The following is a 19,492-nucleotide window of genomic DNA, read 5'->3' on the forward strand; positions in this document are numbered from 1 at the left end:
ATGAAATAGCAGGAAAACAAATGTGATGTTAGTTAAACAACATACAAAAATATTATGCCCTTAAAATAAGTATCTTGCTATGGGGAAGTGTTACTTTTGTGTTTATTGTGGTAACATGTTGTATCTACACAAATAGTAAATACACACATTTATTTTTTAAGGTTCTAAATTTCTAGGGAATTGCCGTCTGTTGTTTTGTGTTCTGTCAAGCTTTGAGTCTAGCCTCTGTAAGAACTGAATCTTCTCAGCTCAACTTTGAATGACCTTTTACTTGGAAGATGTTTTTAAATCCTGTTTAGTCATTGTAGCTGTTCAGCAGTTAAGCTAAGCACATTGTTTTTTAAGTAAAGTTAGCTTCTTGTTGCCCAAGTGTAATAGGGAACAAATGGTCAAGGGGACAATGATAAAAATATTAGGAAACAAATGAAAAACTTAAAAATATGGTTATTAAAAGGCAGAGATGTGGAAAAAGTGAAGGCTACATAGTGACTGGATAATGAATTTATGGTAGAAGAGAACTAGGAGATCCTAAAAGCAAAGAAAAAGTTGAAAATGTAAACATGTTAGAATTGACATGATGGTCATATGAACGTTTGAATATTTAATAACACACAAAGATAAATGACAGGCTGTTCTAAGGAGAGATGTAGTATTGATCCAATAATTGTTGAATCTCCTTAAATCTACATATAACTGGACAGAGAAGACTCAAATGCAGTCTTCCACCTTTATGTTTACATTTCTAATTGTGCAGATAATACTTGCAGTAATAGTAAAAATTTTAATTGAAAAAATGGTACTGTAGCCATTCTCTACCTCTGAGAAGGGCTCCTGGACATCAATGCGATAAAAAGTCAACTTGCCAGGCACAGCTATCACCAAGGATGCAGGAATCTTTCTACTAGGGCCACAGGTGGAAGGACTGGACATTTTAATGTATATCCTAATTTACATGCTTATCTCCATGTACACATACACAAACACAAAGAGTTTTATTTCTTGTCACAATCATATATTCAGGGCAACTTTTCCAGAACCATGGAAAAGTTACAATGGAGAGGAAAAGAAAACATATTTCTCTATAAAACCAGGTACTGTATTTCCGTAGTAAGATACTGGCATTGGTGAAATGCAATTTCTGTGTTAAAATATATTCCGACTGTATTTCAACTTCTTTCTCCATTTGTTTGGGCGAAAGTCTATGCTTTTGAGTTTTTGCTTCCCATATATGTGGTAGTTTGGCGTTTTGCAGTTGTTTTTTTAATGTGAAAGTTAGATTTATTAGTAAGTTCTAGTGGTACCTAGGTTCAAAACATACCCATTTTGTTCCCCCAACGGTTTGTTCCTAAGTTGTTTACCACAAAGCTTCCCTGTCACTTGTCTGTCCATCCTTACCTCAATTTCCCTGTTCCTCCCCTTATCCCCTTATATGCCATTGTCTGCCCCCTACCCTTGTCAGTCAGAGTTGCTACACCCCTTTTGTTCTACAATATTCCACTCAGTTCCTTAAAAGAGAATTGGCTTGTAAGGCTTCTTCCCCCCCCTGTGTAAACCCCATTGGACACATTCAGTGATGTACTCCACCCCTGGGATTCTTTTATTGGTTAAGAGATGTTTCCACCTTTTCTACCCTCCCCTCTTAAAACACTGTTCAGAGCCTGAGGTCTTCTCACTTGTTCCTGACCCCTTCAGGGAATAAGCTTTCTTTGGAAACTGAGTCAAGTGGTCCTTGCCTTTTCCTTTGCCCTGGACTCCTCGTGTTGTGCCTCTGCTCTGCCACCCACGCCGCAGCGATCACCACCACCCTAGGTGGTCTGGGCAGAGATCGGGGGTGGCCACTCCGTGAGTGCCCTCTGGCCACTGGGTGTGTGCTGGCTGGTGGATCTCCACTGTGGCCACAGAGTGCAACCACGCATGTAGGCTACAGTGATTTGCTTTGGCAATGCTGTTAAACCCTTTATTACAAAGCCATCTACTCTACGTATTTGTATCTTAAACAGAATACATAGTGCCACCGGCTGAAATATTTGTCATATTTGTAATGGTTAGATTTTTGAAGCCTTCCTTTGCTTACAGTTGCAGGCTCTGAAAGCCAGCTCTTGGAAGTTATAAATCTGAGAAACTTCCTGAGAAGCACGTGTGCTCATAAAACACTATCAAGACCTAATCTAAACCCAGGACTCTGACTCTTGTCTTGCAATTGTTAGTATTTAATTCAGAGGGAAAAAAAAGCAAACAAAGAGAAAAAGGCACGAGACTTCTGACTCGGATATGCTGGAGCCTCAGCACCTTGCAGAACACCATTAAGATAGGAACGCCCATCAATGTCTGCGAGTATCTGAAGACAGGGGGTCAGCGATGGATCCCGGCTCTGCTCGGTCCTGTCCTCCAAGAAACAGGACAAGAGGCAATGGACAAAAACAGAGGCCAGGAAGCTCCACCTGTTCATGAGAAGGAACTTCACTGTGCAGTGATCGAGTACTGGGACAGATTTCGCAGAGAGGCGGTGAAGTCTCGCTCACTGGGGACACTGGAGGACGATCCTGTACCATGTGCTCTGGGATCAGCCTGCTTGAACAGGGAGGCTGGACACGATGGTCACGGAGGTTCCTTCCAGCCTCACCCATCCTATGAGTCTGACCTGTACGCTCCACATGTAAACATCAAGATCTGAAAGAGGTGGGACACAAGTGCTAGGGATGGATCCCGTGGTTTCTCAGGGATTTCGCACGCCTCGCTCGGGACCTTGGCCGGACAGAGGCGCCCTGGGGCGGGCGGCGGCAGGCTCCCCGCGCCCGGCCAGTCTGCCCGCACGGCGCATGCGCGGCGCCGCGCCTCGGGCGGGCGAATTCAAACGTGCCCCTCGCCCCTTCTCCTCGCCGCGGTGGCGGTAGCGCTGTGACGTCATTGCACCGCGTCCTCTTTCTTCCCTGCGGTTTCCGGCGCTCGCCCGCGCCGCGAGTGCGGCGGAAAGTTTTCATTTGCGTGTTTCACGGCGCTGATGCTCCCCCGTTTCCCCCAGGCGCGGGCGGGCGGGGGCCGCCTGAGCCCGCTCCCTCCTCTCCCCTCGCCGTCTCCGCAGGAGGAGCGGCGCGACGCTTTTGGCGGTGGCTTCGGGGGGCTCGGAGGCGGCGAGGCAGCGGGTGGCGGGCCTGGAGGAAGAGCTGCGGGTCTGGCGGAGCAGCGGAGCCGCTGCCAGGTACCTGAGCGCGGGCGGGGCCGGGCGGGCGCGGCCCGTGGGAGCGCGGGTTCGCGGGTTCGCGTCTCGCTCCGGCCAGCAGGGAGGAGCAGCAGCGCCTCCAGGAATTAAATCGGGCTCGGGCCCCTGCCCTGCGTGAAACCACCTGTCCTGACGCTGAGTTTGTTCGCCCTTCCAGAGGCCACGGTTCGCTTGAATTGAAATAGTAAAAGTATCGAGGCGCTGCTTTGTGCAACTTCGGGGGGAAATGATCATGCAGAGGGGTTTTGAGAGAATTTTAAGTTTTGAAGGAACCTTTGGAGGTAATTTCATCTCTCTCCCAACCTTGCATCAAGATTACATATACGCAAGCTGTTTCTGAGAAGGAAAGGTTTAATGAGTAATTATGGGTGTACTTGAAAAAGTTCCTCCTCTGCGTCTTGCCCTGTGGCTTCCCTTCATTGGAAGCTGGTCCATCCTAATTTCTTCAGTTGTCATTCATCACTAATAGGTGTACTTAATAAAATATAAAAACCATTTGTTATGTGAGGTCTTGTTCTAGAAATCAGAGAAAGTTCTCTGCCAAACACGTGGATTACACCAAAGGTATATGGCAGAGAGGGAAGCGACACCTTATGTTGCAGGTGCCAAAACAGTATTTTCACGTGGGATGTCATCTGCTTAAAGCTATGAAGGTCTGGCCTGATGAAGCCATCAGAAGAAAGCATCTACCTGAAAGTTAGTAGAGGTTTCCTGCCTCAAACAGTATTGATACACATGACAATTGGCATTTGATTCCTGCCATGGGTTAGAATCAAGATTTTGTGAGAAATCATGTTTCATAGGAGATCTGCGGGGAGAATGAGCTGTGTAGTGAAAATCCTGTTTGGAAATGCTAAACAATGCTAAATGTTTAGGGGATATCTTCAATGTCTTGTGACAGATGTTAAGGAAACTCTCCATAAAGATACAGTTTACTATACCTAGTATGCAGATGTGCACTATTAAGACAAAATTTGGTGGATGCAGAAGGAAGTCCTGTGCTCTGCTTGTTTACTAGTTGAACATAAATTATATATTACTAAAACCTTGTAGCATGTAGTATTTTTAAAGAGCATTATATGTAGAAACATTGAAGAAACAGTACAAATCTGAATTTCTAGTGGCTTTGATAACTTGATGTGTACAAATTGTAGTTAAGCATCTGATTTCCCCTTTAGATTAATTTGAATTACATGTGCATTTGTACTTGTTCCTTGAGAACGCATTCCACAGGTGTTGAAGTCAGCAAAGTATTTTGGAATGTATTTATTTTAAGTTTCTTGCACGTTATCTTGCCATTCTTAGATCTTTGTCAGATCACTTATCAGATTATCTTTTGTTGAGGAAAGCAGGCAAAAAAAGAACAGGACTCTAGTTACAGTTTTTGAAAACATAGCCTATTTAGGTAGAATCCAATTGATACCATCCTTTGAATGAAAGGGGATGCATGTGTTCAGGATATATTTCAGATTATTAATAAAAAAGAAAGTGGAGCAGCAATCTCTTAAGCAAAGATTCTCTGAAAGTACTGCAGGGTAGACATCTACATGCTTTACTATTTTACTAATCCATCAATACATTTGACAGGTTTAAGCATGCATATATTACATACAGAAGGGGGAAGCCAGATTTTAATACGTGAAAGAGGTGATGGCCTCATCAATTAGGCAGCTTTTTCACCACAGCTTTTCTCTAAGGTGATTAAATTTGTAAAGAAGTTTTGTGAAGATATTCTGAATTTGAATTTGAACTAAAATGGCCTGATTTACTGAGTGGACTTCAGTAAAATTCTTCAAGTGGTTTGAAAGTCAACTGATGAAATTATTTGTAGATGGTTAATCCATTTTAAGATTACATTTGATATGAATCCTTTGTGTAAAGACAAGTAATTTGAAAGCATGAATACATATGGGTAATGTTAATGTTCTGTTCTTCTAGCATCTTTTCAGATGAAATACAAAGTTGCTGACCAGCTAATTTCTTTTGTGTAATTTCATTTCATTTGCTGTGGTTTGCTTAATTCCCTTTAGATCTAAGAACTTCTTCTGTTTCTGTGCTGTTTCCTAATATTTGCAGGCCTTATTAGTCAGAATTTTGAAACCATTTAGTTTGGAACTGAATTCTTGAGAGCATCTAATGCACCCCACCCAGGACAGATTGCCTAGGACAGTGCCTAGTTAAGTTTTGTGTATTTCCATTATTGGAGACTACAACGCCTCAGGACAGCCTGTGGAGGTGTATCACAGTAAAAGTGTAGCAGTTTCAATTAAGATTTTCTTTGTCTTCTTTTCTATGCTTTTGGTTAGGGTTTTATAGAGTGCCTTAGCAGGCATTTTGGATAGAAAAATTATGGAAGTGCCTTTATAAAAGATGTTAGTGAGAGCATGTTAACTGTTCATCTAGCAACTGGATAAAGTTGCCCAAGTCTTTTCCCTTTTCCCTTTTCCCTTTTCCCTTTTCCCTTTTCCCTTTTCCCTTCACAAGCTCATAAACTGCATTTCCAAAAAAAACCTTCCCAGCTGAAATCTAGTTTAATAGTTTAAGGGTGCAGTAGAACTAAAGAATTAGTCTTAGATATTGGTTGACGTATTAGCCTTTTGGATATTTTTTTCCCCAAAGAAAAAAAGCATTGATCAAATTTTTGTGGCTAAAGTTTTAGCGAAAGATGTATGTATCCAAAAGTGATTTAGTATCTGAGTAAATGATGCCATGTTTCTCTTGCACACACCATCTTGGACTTTAGATTCACTGTCATATAAACTGCACTTATGAAATGAAATCTTTTCGGGGAAGTGGAGCCTGTTGTAGTGGTCTACTGACTCAATATATGGGAGTCTTCTTTGGCTAGTGAAGCTCCTGAGTATTGTGCATGTTAACTTTACTCTAACCTCAGGTATTCCAGGCATCTACTTCTGGATATTGTTTCTTTTCTGTGGCAGAATCCTGGAGAGCGTGACTTTTCCAGTCATCCAGGGTGGTGGCCTTTCTGTTCAAAACAAGGTTCTAATTCACATTTATTCTGTGGGTTTTTTTTTTTTTTTTTTTTTTTTTTTTTTTTTATGGTAACAATTCCAACAAAATAGAGGTGCCTACAAGAGTCATACTCCTGAATTTAATACTTCTTGGTTTTTTGTGTTTATGTTCCTTTTTTTAATTACTTTCTAACTTTCTAAAGCTCAGGTTCTACTACTAAGTCTTGACTTCTGCAGCCAAAGTTGGGCAGTCCTTTAATAGTACCATTTCCTTTAATAGTACTCAAACAATTGTAGGATTGTAACTAGTAATAAGCAAGATCTTGGGGCCTTAAAAGTACAATTTTCTTGAAGTCACTCTGCAAAAACTGGCATGGACATATAATTCTGTGGTGGAATTTGCAAAAATGAGAAAGCCAAATTAAGAAAATAGTCCTAAACTCCCAGATTGTCTACTGAGAAGCATTGTATAAAGCTAAGGAGGCATACCTCTATTTTTGGGAAATACCTCTTCTGTTTTGGGAAAATTATGGTTGTGTTTGCAATGAGACATTTTGTAATTATTTTCAATTTCAGTGGCTCTTCTTATTTTATTTGAGAATTACTTGAAAAATAAAGTTCTGGTTCCTGAAAACAACTGAACAGAAAATAAAAAAATGTTTTTTATTTTTAAATTTCTTGTTTTCTTTGGTACCTTTTTACATTTCTGTAATGGGTTCAATGTTATTGGAGGGCAGTGGAAAGACAAAAGTCAAATAGTAAGTCATGTCACATCTTGTCTCTATTACTTCTGTTAACTGCTGTATTCTATTTCAGAGTTTTATGCTACTGCCTAGCACCTCAAAATACCAATATCAATATCTTCAATACTTATTATTCCCAAGAGAATGTGTTTTTCCGTGGTGCTGAAAAGACCTGGTTTATGTTTTACCTCCATCTTATTTCCCTTGTGGTTGTGTATTTTTGGAGGTGGAGCAGAGGGCTATACTGTTTTTGCAAAATGTGATCATTCCTGGATAGGAATTAGTCTGGTTTATTTGCTTCTGGTTTTTATCTTGTGCTTGCTTTGATTTTTTATTGGGTTTTTTTTTAGTAAGGGGGATGATACGTGATATCTCTGGAAGCTGATTCTGAGCCAAAATTACTTTCTTTAGCATTATGTGCTTTCTTTTGCAACACAATACAATACATAGTGTATTTCTTTAAACCACCTGTTTCGTCTATAGAGATTCATAGCATATTCCTTGGTGTCCTGTAGGGAAGCCTCTTGTGAAAGACTGTTCATTTGGTGCAAAATAATGAGCATTGCTAAATTGATGATTGATGTCCTAGCTCTGAGGCTCTTTCTAGAATAGAGACTATCATGCCCCTCTATTCTCTACTTGAAAAGATAGGAATAATTCCTTCAGGTATTCTGATGGGAATACCTCTAATGGGAAACTTAATCAAATCCTTGCTTTGAACCAGTCAGTGATTCTGGACTGGATTTTTCCTGTTGAACAGAGTATCCTATATTGATGACAATACAAAAAGTTGGAAGAAGCAACACAACATTATCTTCTGGTTTCACTTATGCTGTTGGTGATACTCACATGACAAGTTAGATTTCTTTAGCTTAATTTTATATTTACCATCCTAGAATCATCAAAATTCGTCAGAAATGCTGTTTCAAATTCAAACAAGTATCTTAACAATTTACCCATTATTAGTTTCAAAAAAACCAAGATATCATCAATCTTCATTTCATGCATTGCAACTTTTTGATTTCAAAGTAATATGGCATATCTTTCTCCTAAAATGATGCTGTATTTTCCTTACTGAGGAGTTTCTTTTCTAACTTTATGGTTCTACCAGAACTGAACTACTCCATCTTTTTTTTTTCTTTTCCCTGCATAAAAATACATTTATTATTTTTGGGGAGGCCTTACTAGTGCTACCTTCTGTAGCTCGTATGCCTGTTCTGTCAGTAATAGTTCTAATGCCTAATCTTCTACTGTATTAGGAATTAAGGACGCCATTGCGTGGTACTCTGCACAGCCCAAAAAATACAGTGAGCCAACTGGCAGCAGTCTGCAGACCATACTGTTTAGTCAAAGAAACCATACTATGTATCATTTTAAATTTACAAATGCAGTTTATCCACTAAAAATAGATAGTTCACCATTAGTCAAAAAGTTAGGAACTGATCAGTAATCTCTTAAAGGTTCTGCTGCAACAAATTCACTTTTGTCAGAAGGTGTTAAATATAAATGAGGGATAAAGAGATCTTCCAGTAGGTACTGCTGCTTTTGCTTCTCTTTTTTACCAGTGTTTGGAAAGAAATCTTGAAGAATATGTGTATCTCTAGGCATTTTTGGGTAAAAGAGGATTAAGAAAGGTGGCTGCTACTTTGTGGGAACTGGGGTGGCAGGGATTTCTGTTTCTTCTTCCCTTGTTTCATGCTGTTTTCCTGCTTGTTGAGAAAAGCTATGCATAAATCCATTTTGGTCTTCATGTCCTGTTTTATAGTGTGCTTGAAGAAAAATAACAGTTCTTTGTGGGCAGTGGAACTGTATAATTTTGATCACATTCTGTGTCAGAGAGGATTCTAAAACATTCTATTTGCCATCATTAGCACTGATAACAGAAAACATTTAATTAGCTCTAAAAATGGGTGCATTTATTCATTAATTCTGGACCAATTTAATATCCAGCACACCCACTGAAAATAATGTAGCCATGATACTATTGATTTATATAGATACTATTTATATAGTTTTAACACCCTCCTCCTTTATTTACAAGTAAACATGACAAAAACATTAACTTACAGACCAAGACATTCTGTTGCTTCATAATACATGACTAGATACTACAGATGCATGCTGATGATACATATTAGAAATGTTTTTAAATCAATATCTGGGAATTAAAAGTAACACTAAATTTTAAAACTTAAAAAAAACAGAACACTAAAACATAGTTCTTCCATAGTGGTGTATTTTTACATTGACTTTGTTCTTGTCCATCCAACTTTGTGACTAAAATTGAAATTTTTGTAAACTACCAGCATAAGGATTGGCTGTGGCAGTATTTATTCTAGATAAATAGTTGCTATCCATACTGTTGTTTTGAAATGGAGCAAAGTGTTTAGTTCTTCCATTCATTAAATGCTAATTTCTTTTATTAGTGATTAAGTCAAGACCACATATTTATTGGTGCCAAGGGATGCCAGCTGTTTAGTGCTTTGGGTGTTTTCTTTGTTATTTTATACTCTTATATTTTGCCATAAGGAGTGTGAATCACATGAGTCTGATTTGTACAGGTGCTATTAATAAAGGCCTTACTCTTTCTGTATTATGTACATAAGTAGTGTTGTTGAATACCTAAGTTTACTTTCTTCTACTTTGTTTTACTTCTTGCAAATTTTAGTTAAGTGTAATGAATTTTTTTCGTATCTGGTATTCCTTGTGAAAAATACTGGTTTAGAATACAGAAGTAAAACTTAAAAAAAAAACTTTAAAAGAAAAAAGTGTATTTTTGTGCTTCATAAATTTGTTCCCTATTCATAGTATATCTGTGTGTGAATATTTCAGATTGGCCCAGCATGTCAATGGGAATTTAAAATTTGGTGTAGAGATTACAGAATTGTTCATCTAGTCCTGCCTCCCTAGGAAGAGGAATCGCCTCCCAGGAATGTCTTTCAGTAGGCCATGTTGCTTAAAACCCTACCCAGCATGTCTTAGAATGCTTCATTAATACAGGATCTGCAGTCTTCTGTTGCCACAACACGTTGTTCGCTTTCCTTATGTTCAGTTGGAATCTATACTTAATCCAAATTTAAATATTTCTGAATTTAAAAGGATACAGTTTAAGATTGTTATACCTCTTCCTTGAGACATTAGTAAAGGTGCTCCATGCCTCTGATCAGTTCTGTGGCCCTGCTATGGACCTGTGCTGATATGGCCATGTCCTTATGGTGCTGAGGTCCACAGAACTGGACACAGTACTCCAGGTAGGGTCTCGCAGCAGCAGAAGAGAGAGAGAGAATTGTCTCCTGTGACCTGGGGTGGGCCTGGGGTTGGCTTTCTGGAGTGCAAGTGCATGCTGCTGGCTCATGTTCAACATTTTGTCCAGCAGTTCATGCAAGTGCTTTTCCACAGTACTCCTCTCAGTCAATTCATCCCACAGTCTGTATTGATGATGGGCTTTGCCAAACACAGGTGCAAGACCTTTCACTTCACCTTGTTTCACCTTTGAGATTTTCAAGCCTGTCGTTTCCCTCTGGATGCTACCCTTCCTACTGGTGTAGAAGCTGCAGTGCTCAGCTTAGTACTGTTTATATCGTGAAGATTTAATTAGGAAGATATTAAACTGTACTGGTTTCAGTATAAACCCTGGTTGAACAACACTTACGATTGGTTTCCATGTGGACACAGAGCTTTTAACTGTAACCCTCTGGACAGGGACATAAAACGGTACTCATCTAATGGTGCATCCACCAAACCCATTTGTTCTTCATATAAATGGCAAGAATGTTGTGGGGGACTGTATCAAAGGCTTTATGGAAATGTAGGTAGGTGACATCCATAGCCCTTCATTTGTCCACTGGTGTAATCACAGGCATGGTTTGCCCTTGGGTGAGGTATGTTGCCTGTATCTAAGTACTGTCTTGTCATCCATGCTTGTCATAGTGTACTGGTTTGAAAGCAAGCCAGTGAGACATTCCAAGTCAGAACTACAGTTTAATAGGAAAATTAAAATATGGGCAATCAAAACAGTGTCAGAGCCAGGATACAGCCTGTTGTTCAATGTGGTGATAGCAGTACAATTAAATTGTGGTGGTTAAGGCATGGTTCTGTTGAAGTGGTGATCCTGTAGAAGGGTCTGGTCCTTCTCTGAAGGTCCAGTGATGGTTAGTAGCTCTTGTCCTCTGGGAACACAGTAGGTAGGGCTGCCCATGATGTTTCTAACCTCAGATTATATCCAGGTAGGAATGCTTGGTTCATCACCCTGGGCGGAGCATCTCACAATGGGATGATGTAATTTTATCAGTCATGCAGTGGGGCTTGATGGTGCATTAGCAGAGAAAGCCCCTGGAGGGAAATATCAGGGATGAGTCATGGAGGAGATAAGGAACACTGCCACACCTGTTTTAAGAGTTTATGAAGGTGGTAATAAAATACTTTTGGTTATATCTTACATTGTAAGCTAAGATGCACAGCTTCCAGAAGGACCTGCTACATGATTTTACTGTACAATATAATAATGCTTGCAGATTGGTGGTTCCCATGATCTTTTTTACTCTTTTTTAAAAAAGACATGAAATTCCCTTTCTTCCAGTCAGTGGGAACTTTGTTCGTCTGCCGTCAGATAGATATGAATGCAAAAAATATCTGTTATGCGAACAACAAACCACTGCTTTTGTCAATAAAGGGAGTTGCATGTGCAGAGGTTTAGGCTCTTGTACTTTTTCCAAATGCAGTAAGGAGGCCTCTAAAACACACTGTGATGTCTGTGTTTACCATGTTGTTACAGATTCAGCATGGAGGAGAATGATTGGATTTTTCTATTTTTCCCATGTAGCTATCTTGATTTGGGAAGGAGGTATGCTGTTCTTGAAGAATGATTTCAGATAGTGTTCTTGTTCTTTGCTGTTATGGAGAGTGTGCTGTTTCAACTATATGAAGTTTAGCTCACAGCTTAAAAGGTATGCAGGTATTCTCCTATTTGTCCACAGGATTTGGAAAATAGAACAATGCCATTTCAGGCACAGTTGAAATAATGGACCCAAATTGCACTTGGTTACTCATGGTAATACAGAGGGAATATACCCAAATGCATGTATATGGTTATATTGTCTGTAAAATAAAATTATTTATGCATTCCTGTATTCTTGAATGGATTAAAAAATCACAAGTGCATTATGATTATATTGATCCAGAGCATTATATTTAAACAAAACTAACTCTAAGAGCTGTGCTGAAGCTTTTAAATTATCCTGTACTCTTAAGTAAGTGATAGAATTGTTACAATAACTCTGAGTTGTAGTGCTTACAGAAGGCAATTATGTGACTTGGAAAATTCATATCCCACCCACGTCTGTGCATCTTCTGTGTAAATTACTTCTATGACTGCAGTTAGTTTTAATTGAATTAGTTTTAAATGTTATAGCTTGAAATGAAAGCTGGCATCTCACTTATCCTATCCTTAATGTCGAAGGGGTTTAAAAGAAAGCTTTCGATTTCTCATGTTTTCTCCTTTTTGAAAATATTTCCTACATTCATCAAGTACCTCCAATATTGAGTACTCAGAAAAAAGCAACTGCCAGTAAAAGGCTGTTCTAGTGAATGAAGGGAAACAGAGTATCCCATGTGCTCACTGAAGAAAAATTTCCATTTTGCTGTTCAGTGAGGGTGGCATTGTGTGTGATAGGTCCATGTCTGTCTAGTAACTTCTTACCTCCTATGGTGGTACTGATCTGCCGTCAGTGATGTTAATTTTTTTACTATGCCATGACCAAGAAGTAGCTTTTATTTCTTGCCAGTTGATGCCACAATAAGTCAGTTATTTATGCCAATAAAGAATATATAATGAAATTACTCAGTTAAGTGCATTGCTGTCTTTTTGTTATGTTGATGAACTAATCTGAGAGTATGCTGATTAAATCACATGTAAGGACAGCATCTTTAGTGTAAGTTGGGTGGTACTTTTGCTTGGAGCACTATTAGGGCATCAACATTGTAACAACGACACTATATTATTTTTATTGTGCCTGTTTGCGTTCAGTAATGAGTAAGGATTCAGTTTCTAAGGGAGTGTGTGTTTGAGGGTGTGTGTGGATGTATATTTACCTACAAGTGTTAGGTAAAGCAGTATACTACATTGTCCTATTTGAATCAAACATATGTTTGTTGTGAGGGCTACCAATATACAGTATATATAACAGAGAGACAATATAACAGTAATTTCTTTGAACAGAAAGTATGCGTGAAATATACATGGAACTTTTTTTTTACTATGATCTATTTACATGTTGCTTGTGTCTCGCTTATACTGCAACATTAAGGAATTGAGGGGACAGGTGAAAATGCTCTTGTTTGCTGCTGATGTCTGTTAAAAAAAACAGTCTGGTCAAGTCACCTACAGCCCTCTTACAAATTTCTACCTGATAATTAGATGTTAACAGTGCATACTGTCTGTGAGTGACTTCTGTGAAATTGAAAATAACACAGCATTATTTTAAGAGCCTGGTATGTCTAAGGTTCTAAGTCTTCTTGTGAGTTACTGATCAGTCTTCTGGTGACTTTTCAGGTTGTTGAAAAGCACAGCACCTCACAGATAGATTTGTTAAAGAATAAGAGCATTTTTGTTGTGACTACTCAGCAGGACATGGTTATAATGAGAATACCTCTTATTCAGGAATGTAGTATGTGACTGGAAAACATAAAGAAGCACTGGCATAGTGGGTCAAGAGAGTCTGAACTGACAGTATGCAGCAGTGTAAGTTTAAAAATTTTGCGAGACATCAAGAAAGAAACAGGTCTTGTTATTTGCATGTGAAGTGTATATGTCAGCTTGATAAAAGATTTCAGTTGTTTAGTTGGAAATGTACTAATCTATCCTAGATCTCTGGGGAGCCAAGAACAATCCATAGACAAAATTTTCTTGCAGGTTTTTCAGTGCTTATACCAGCCAGCCAGGTTTTTTTTTGCATTCCCCCTCATGCCCCATGCCATGTAGTGTTTTGATTTCCATGCAAATTTTTCCAGTCTGACAATCATGTGTTTTGAAATAATCAATTCATAATACAGAAAATTATGGGTATGTAATTATTACAGAGTTCTTATTAAAAATTAACAGTAAACAATAGCTCTTTCTGTCCTCCCATCTGCTTTGCTTTCCCACTTTGGGATATGGACTGATTAAAGAACTAAAATGAGAGTTTGTGTCCTGTATTTTCATAGTGATGATTGGAGAGGTGGGGGTGCAGAAGAGGTTGTTTGGATTGAGTGTGAAGAGGTTGGGGCTTATGTTTTCTTTTTCTGCTCTGAGGGCATTGTCTTTTAGATTTGAGAAGATGAATAATAATTAGTGAATAATATTTTGTAATGCTGTAAAGATTTAAGGTATGATAGGAACACTTAATAGTAATTAACATGCTTAGAAATAAATACAGTGAAACATCAAAAAGAGTACTGATTTAAAATTGGAGGTAACAGGGATGCTTGATGTGTGAATTTATGTTAAAGGAGGGAGTTTTTCAGTTTATCCTTGTTTTCAACACAATGCACGATATACATCTATACAAAAAACTAAACTTACTTGTAAATGTAAAACCCAAACTGTTATAAGTGTATAGTTTCTGTGACATTAAAAAAAAAAAAAAAAAGAAGATACTGCTTATGCTTTTGATATTTGTTTCACCACCAATTTAAAAGTTTTGCTTTAGTAAATTCAGTGTAATTACTTCAGAAAAAAGATGTCAGGTAATTCTTCTTGATAAAGCTGTATAAAACTACTCAAAAGATTCAATGGTTTTATGTTTCCATTGAAGAAATAACTGCAATATTATGCAGTTTTAGGTATTTATGATATCAAATAGCCAGTGAAATAGTGATGCTTGGAATTCCCTTCCAAAAGGAAGGTAAAATGTTTTGAATAAGGATATTTTTCTTTCCCTGCTTGGAAGTCAGAGGCATTCTTAGTTTTTTGATTTCTGCTCATGTTTATAAATTCACAGCTTCACTTGGAAAGCAAATACTTGTGCTGTAGCTCATTATGCCTTATAATGTTTGTTAGTGGCTTATCTTTTGTCAGTGTTCCTGAGCTTGCTCCTGTTAAAAATCAGTAAAAAAACATCCAGTTTACTTTGCAAAGTAAACTGCTAAAGCCTAGGGTAGTCTGCATTTGTTTTTGTCTTTCAGTATGATGAACTACAATTCACTTTCACTGTAGGCTGAGGGGAAAAATGTCACTTTTGAGGGAATACACAATGTGCTCTTTTCTTTTTTCAGAGTATTTTTGTCCTTTCATGCAAACGTTATTGTGGGGTGAGCCTCTTTATCTGACATTAGATATGTTCTAAGTAATGAGTAATTTTTGCCAGCTTTCAAATGACATCTGTATTCTACCTTTATATAAGATCTCAGCTGTTCAAGGTACACTCTTGCTGACCTCTTGAGCTGTTAACTTGCACTTGAGCAGGCTGAATGTTCTTTGGGTAAATGTAACCTTGGCAGCTACATTTTTTTTCTGTGCCAGCCTCAGATAGTGTAAGCAAGCAGTCTTTTTTCCATGGAAAATGTTTGGCTCCCAGGGCCATGCAGGGAAAAGCTTTACCAAGTCCATGAATTCTGCCAAGAGCTTAAAAAGGCTGTTTAAACTTCTTTTCATCTTAAACCTTAATAATTTCTAACTCTTACTCATTCCATTATACAAAATGCTTAATTAATCATATTACTTAGATTTAAATGAAATAGCCATTAAAATGTTCAGCATATTAAAGAGAAGAAAGTCACATATGGTAACTCAAAATTCTTTTACTAATTTCTTTGTAATACTTTTTTTATCCTAATAAAAAATTTTATACATTTCTGTGTAAACTTTCCTTTTGTGAAATAAAGTTCTCATACTTTTAACTTTGGATGAAGTTGTGTTTTTTTATTTCTTTAATTGGGTTTTTTTTTTTACTAGTAACATTACTTGAAGATGCATTTGCATCCTTATTCTTTTGGGCAGGACATTGCTTAGTTTTGTGTGCATTCATAGACGTTAAAGTACATATTGGGTGCATAGTAAAAGGCATATATGATTTAATTTAGCATATCTGTTGTTAGAATTGCATCATTTCTTTATAGTTCTGTGTGTGGGCATTCATAATTTGCAGTAGTAACTTTAAATATCAGTTTGTCATCATCAGAAATAAACAGCATGTATTGAAATATCATTGTTTCACAGTTTTGGAAATTCCAGTAACTTTTCACTTACTTCCGTAGGATTAGTGAAGACTTTGGTTTGTATTTTGTGATTGTAGTTGTTATTTGTTTATCATTTAACGGACACCTTTTAGCCTGTTCTGAGTAGCTGTTTCTTTGAAGTTTGTTTAGTGGCTTATCAATATTCCTTATTGCGAAGAAGTTTTTTTATTTTACAGTAAGGATGTGTTTTTAATATTGTTTCATCCACTGTTCTTTCAGCACAGATGGAAGAGTTGCAGAATTTAGTTATGTAAGGAGTGGCAATTTCGCTGACGTGAGTACAAATTTATGGCTGGTTTTACTCTTCTTTGGACAACTTAAAATAGCCTGTTTGTGGAATAGTTACAGGTTAAATTGAAGTCCTTGTTTAGTTAAAAGAGATTGTTTGTACATGAGTGTTTGTGTTCTCATTGGGAATGTTTGCTGGAACTTCATATTTTGTATTTATATTACCAAAGGGGGATTTTGTGAAGTTTAGGTAGAAATTCAGTTATCAGAGGCTCAGTACATGCTATATACCGAGCAAAAACTATGGGAGAGATGTAAGGACTTCGCTCTTATTGTACGTATATAGAGTACATATTTGTTCATTAGGAACAATTCAATACCTATTACTGTGGTTTTCAATTTTTTTGGCTTTTACTTTGTAATGGATGAAAGCTGTGCTCAGAAGTATTAGTCTGAAAGTTGTAAGCTATTCCGTGTTCTTGGGATGCCTCAAACTGTTTCCCAGCTGGGACTTGAAATGTATATGAATCTTCATGGTAGGACAAAAAGCAGATACCCCTGCTTGTAGGGAGTCTTATTGTTTGACAGTGCTTCTTAGATTCATATGGAAGCCCAAGGGTCTCAGCTCTTCTAATATATAACAAAATAAGCAGAAAACCCAACAGCTACCTCTGTGGTTTTGTATTCAGGACAGCAAAGGGGAAAGTTAAGGAAGCATGCTGATAAGCAGACCCAAGACTTTTAAGTAGGCAAGCAAAATTAACTAAACAGAGCTCATGAAGTCATCAATCAGCATAAGAAACTTTTGACTGTTTGCTTGACTCAAGATTTCTGAGTGTTTTCATGTAGAATACTATGAGCACTTTGTTCTAGTAGGTCTTCTCTCTGTTGTAGTGATTTTGTGGCCTTTAGACTAATTTCTTAGTAATTTATGATAATTAGTAGAAAATAGTGAATTCTGTATTAAATATATAAAAATTCACAAATACTGTTATCATGTCATTTCTGCTCTCCATATTTCTGATCAGCTGAGCAATTTGAATTAAAATTATTCTAAAATCGGATACAGAGGTTTATTCCTGTTTTTATGATTCAAAGATTTCCTTATACTGTGTTCTGGTTTGAAAGTAAAACCAGTGAGAGACTCCAAGTCAGAAATACAATTTATTGGGAAAAGGGGAAAAGGACAAAAATACATGCAATAATACAAAGGGAAAGGCTACTGACAAAGTCAGAATACAACCTGGCCAGCGTGCTGGTAGCAGTCCGAATTGGACGAGCTGCAGTCCTCTTGGGATGGCAGATGTAGTTGCTGTGTCTTCTCGGAGAACCTGTGAAAAGGCTCCCCTCTGTGTAGAAATCTCCAGTTTTATCCAGGTGGGAATGCCTAACTCCTCCCCTTGGGCAGAGCATCTTACGATGGGTCATTATGAGTCACAAGGTGTGTCCTTAATCACCTCCTCCTCCTGGACAGTGTTATCTCTGAGTCATGTGGCCAGGCATTGATGGGGCCATTAACAGCAGATAAGGAAAACTGCCCCAAGGCAACTCCTACTCAGATGGTAATTGGAAAACGTTTTTTTTTTTTTTTTTTTTTAATTTTGGACATTATCCACCCCTTTTCCTATTTCCATCTTCATCATGATGAAACCTTACACATAGTTCTCACTTAAGACTAAGTTTCCCTGTGGTACACAATGGGTTTTCTCATCCTTCTGCATTACCCACCAAGTATAACCAGGTCCTTGAGCAAAAACAATCCCACGGATGGGTTTGTCTTTGCCTGGGGTGGGATTAATCCAAACAGTCTTTCCTAAAATACCTTTCATATGTACCACAGGGACTTTATCTCCATCTACTGTCTGCAAGGGTTCAGATTGGGCAGGACCAGCTCGATTGATGGACCCTCAGGTGTTGACTATCCAGGTAGCTTTTGCCAAGTTCAGTTCCCAATTCCTGAAAGTTCCCCCACCGAGTGCCTTTAGGGTGGTCTTAAGCAGTCCATTACATTGTTTAACTTTCCCGGCAGCTGGAGCATGATAGGGGATATGATATATCCACTCAATCCCATGTTCTCTGGCCCAGGTGTTGATGAGGCCATTCTTGAAATGTGTTCTATTGTTTGACTCAATTCTCTCAGGGGTGCCGTGTCTCCACAAGACCTGTTTTTCTAGGCCTAAGATGGTGTTCTGGGCAGTGGCATGAGGCACAGGGGAGGTTTCCAACCATCCTGTGGTTGCTTCCACCATGGTCAGTACATAGTGCTTGCCTTGTCGGGTTTGGGGAAGCGTGATGTAGTCAATTTGCCAAGCTTCCCCATACCTGTATTTCAACCATCGTCCACCGTACCACAGAGGCTTCATCTGTTTGGCCTGTTTGATTGCAGCGCAGGTCTCGCAGTCGTGAGATGTCCATAGTAAGGTCCAGCCCTCTGTCTCGTGCCCATCGGTATGTTGCGTCTCTCCCTTGATGACCAGAAGCGTCATGGGCCCAACGAGCTAGGAATAGTTCTCCTTTATGCTGCTAATCTAGGTCTACTTGTGATATTTTCACTTTGGCAGCTCGGTCTACCTGTTTGTTGTTGTGATGCTCCTCAGTAGCCTGACTCTTGGGTATGTGTGCATCCACGTGTCGAATCTTCACGGTCAGCTTCTCTACTCGGGAGGCAATGTCCTGCCAGATCTCGGCGGCCCAGATGGGTTTCCCTCTGCGCTGCCAGTTAGCCTTTTTCCAGCGACTTAGCCATCTCCAGAGAGCATTAGCTACCATCCATGAGTCGGTGTAGAGATAGAGCCTCGACCACTTCTCTCGCTCAGCAATATCCAAAGCCAGCTGGACGGCTTTAAGCTCTGCAAGCTGACTTGATCCACCTTGTCCCTCAGTAGCTTGTGCCACTTGTCGTGTGGGGCTCCACACTGCAGCTTTCCATTTCCTGCTAGTGCCTATGATTTGGCAGGAACCATCCATAAAAAGGGCATATTGTCTTTCAGTTTCTGGTAGCTCATTATATGGTAGGGCCTCCTCAGCACGTGCCACTTGCTCCTCTTCTTCAGAAGACAATCTAAAAGTCTCCCCCTCAGGCCAGTTTGTTATAATTTCCAGAATCCCAGGGC

General features: G+C 38.9%; 1 protein-coding gene across 1 annotated transcript in view; it reads left to right on the forward strand.

The window, feature by feature from the left end:
- The first annotated feature begins 2,410 nt into the window (after positions 1-2,410).
- CNTLN (centlein) overlaps positions 2,411-19,492 on the forward strand; it is a 188,462-nt gene continuing 171,380 nt past the window's right edge. Inside the window, 3 exon segments of the mRNA XM_077790387.1 lie at positions 2,411-2,643; positions 2,721-3,199; positions 16,376-16,425. Coding sequence (XP_077646513.1) covers positions 2,411-2,643; positions 2,721-3,199; positions 16,376-16,425 — 762 coding nt within the window.

The sequence above is a fragment of the Lonchura striata genome, chromosome Z, assembly GCF_046129695.1.
Source record: "Lonchura striata isolate bLonStr1 chromosome Z, bLonStr1.mat, whole genome shotgun sequence".
NCBI lineage: Eukaryota > Metazoa > Chordata > Aves > Passeriformes > Estrildidae > Lonchura > Lonchura striata.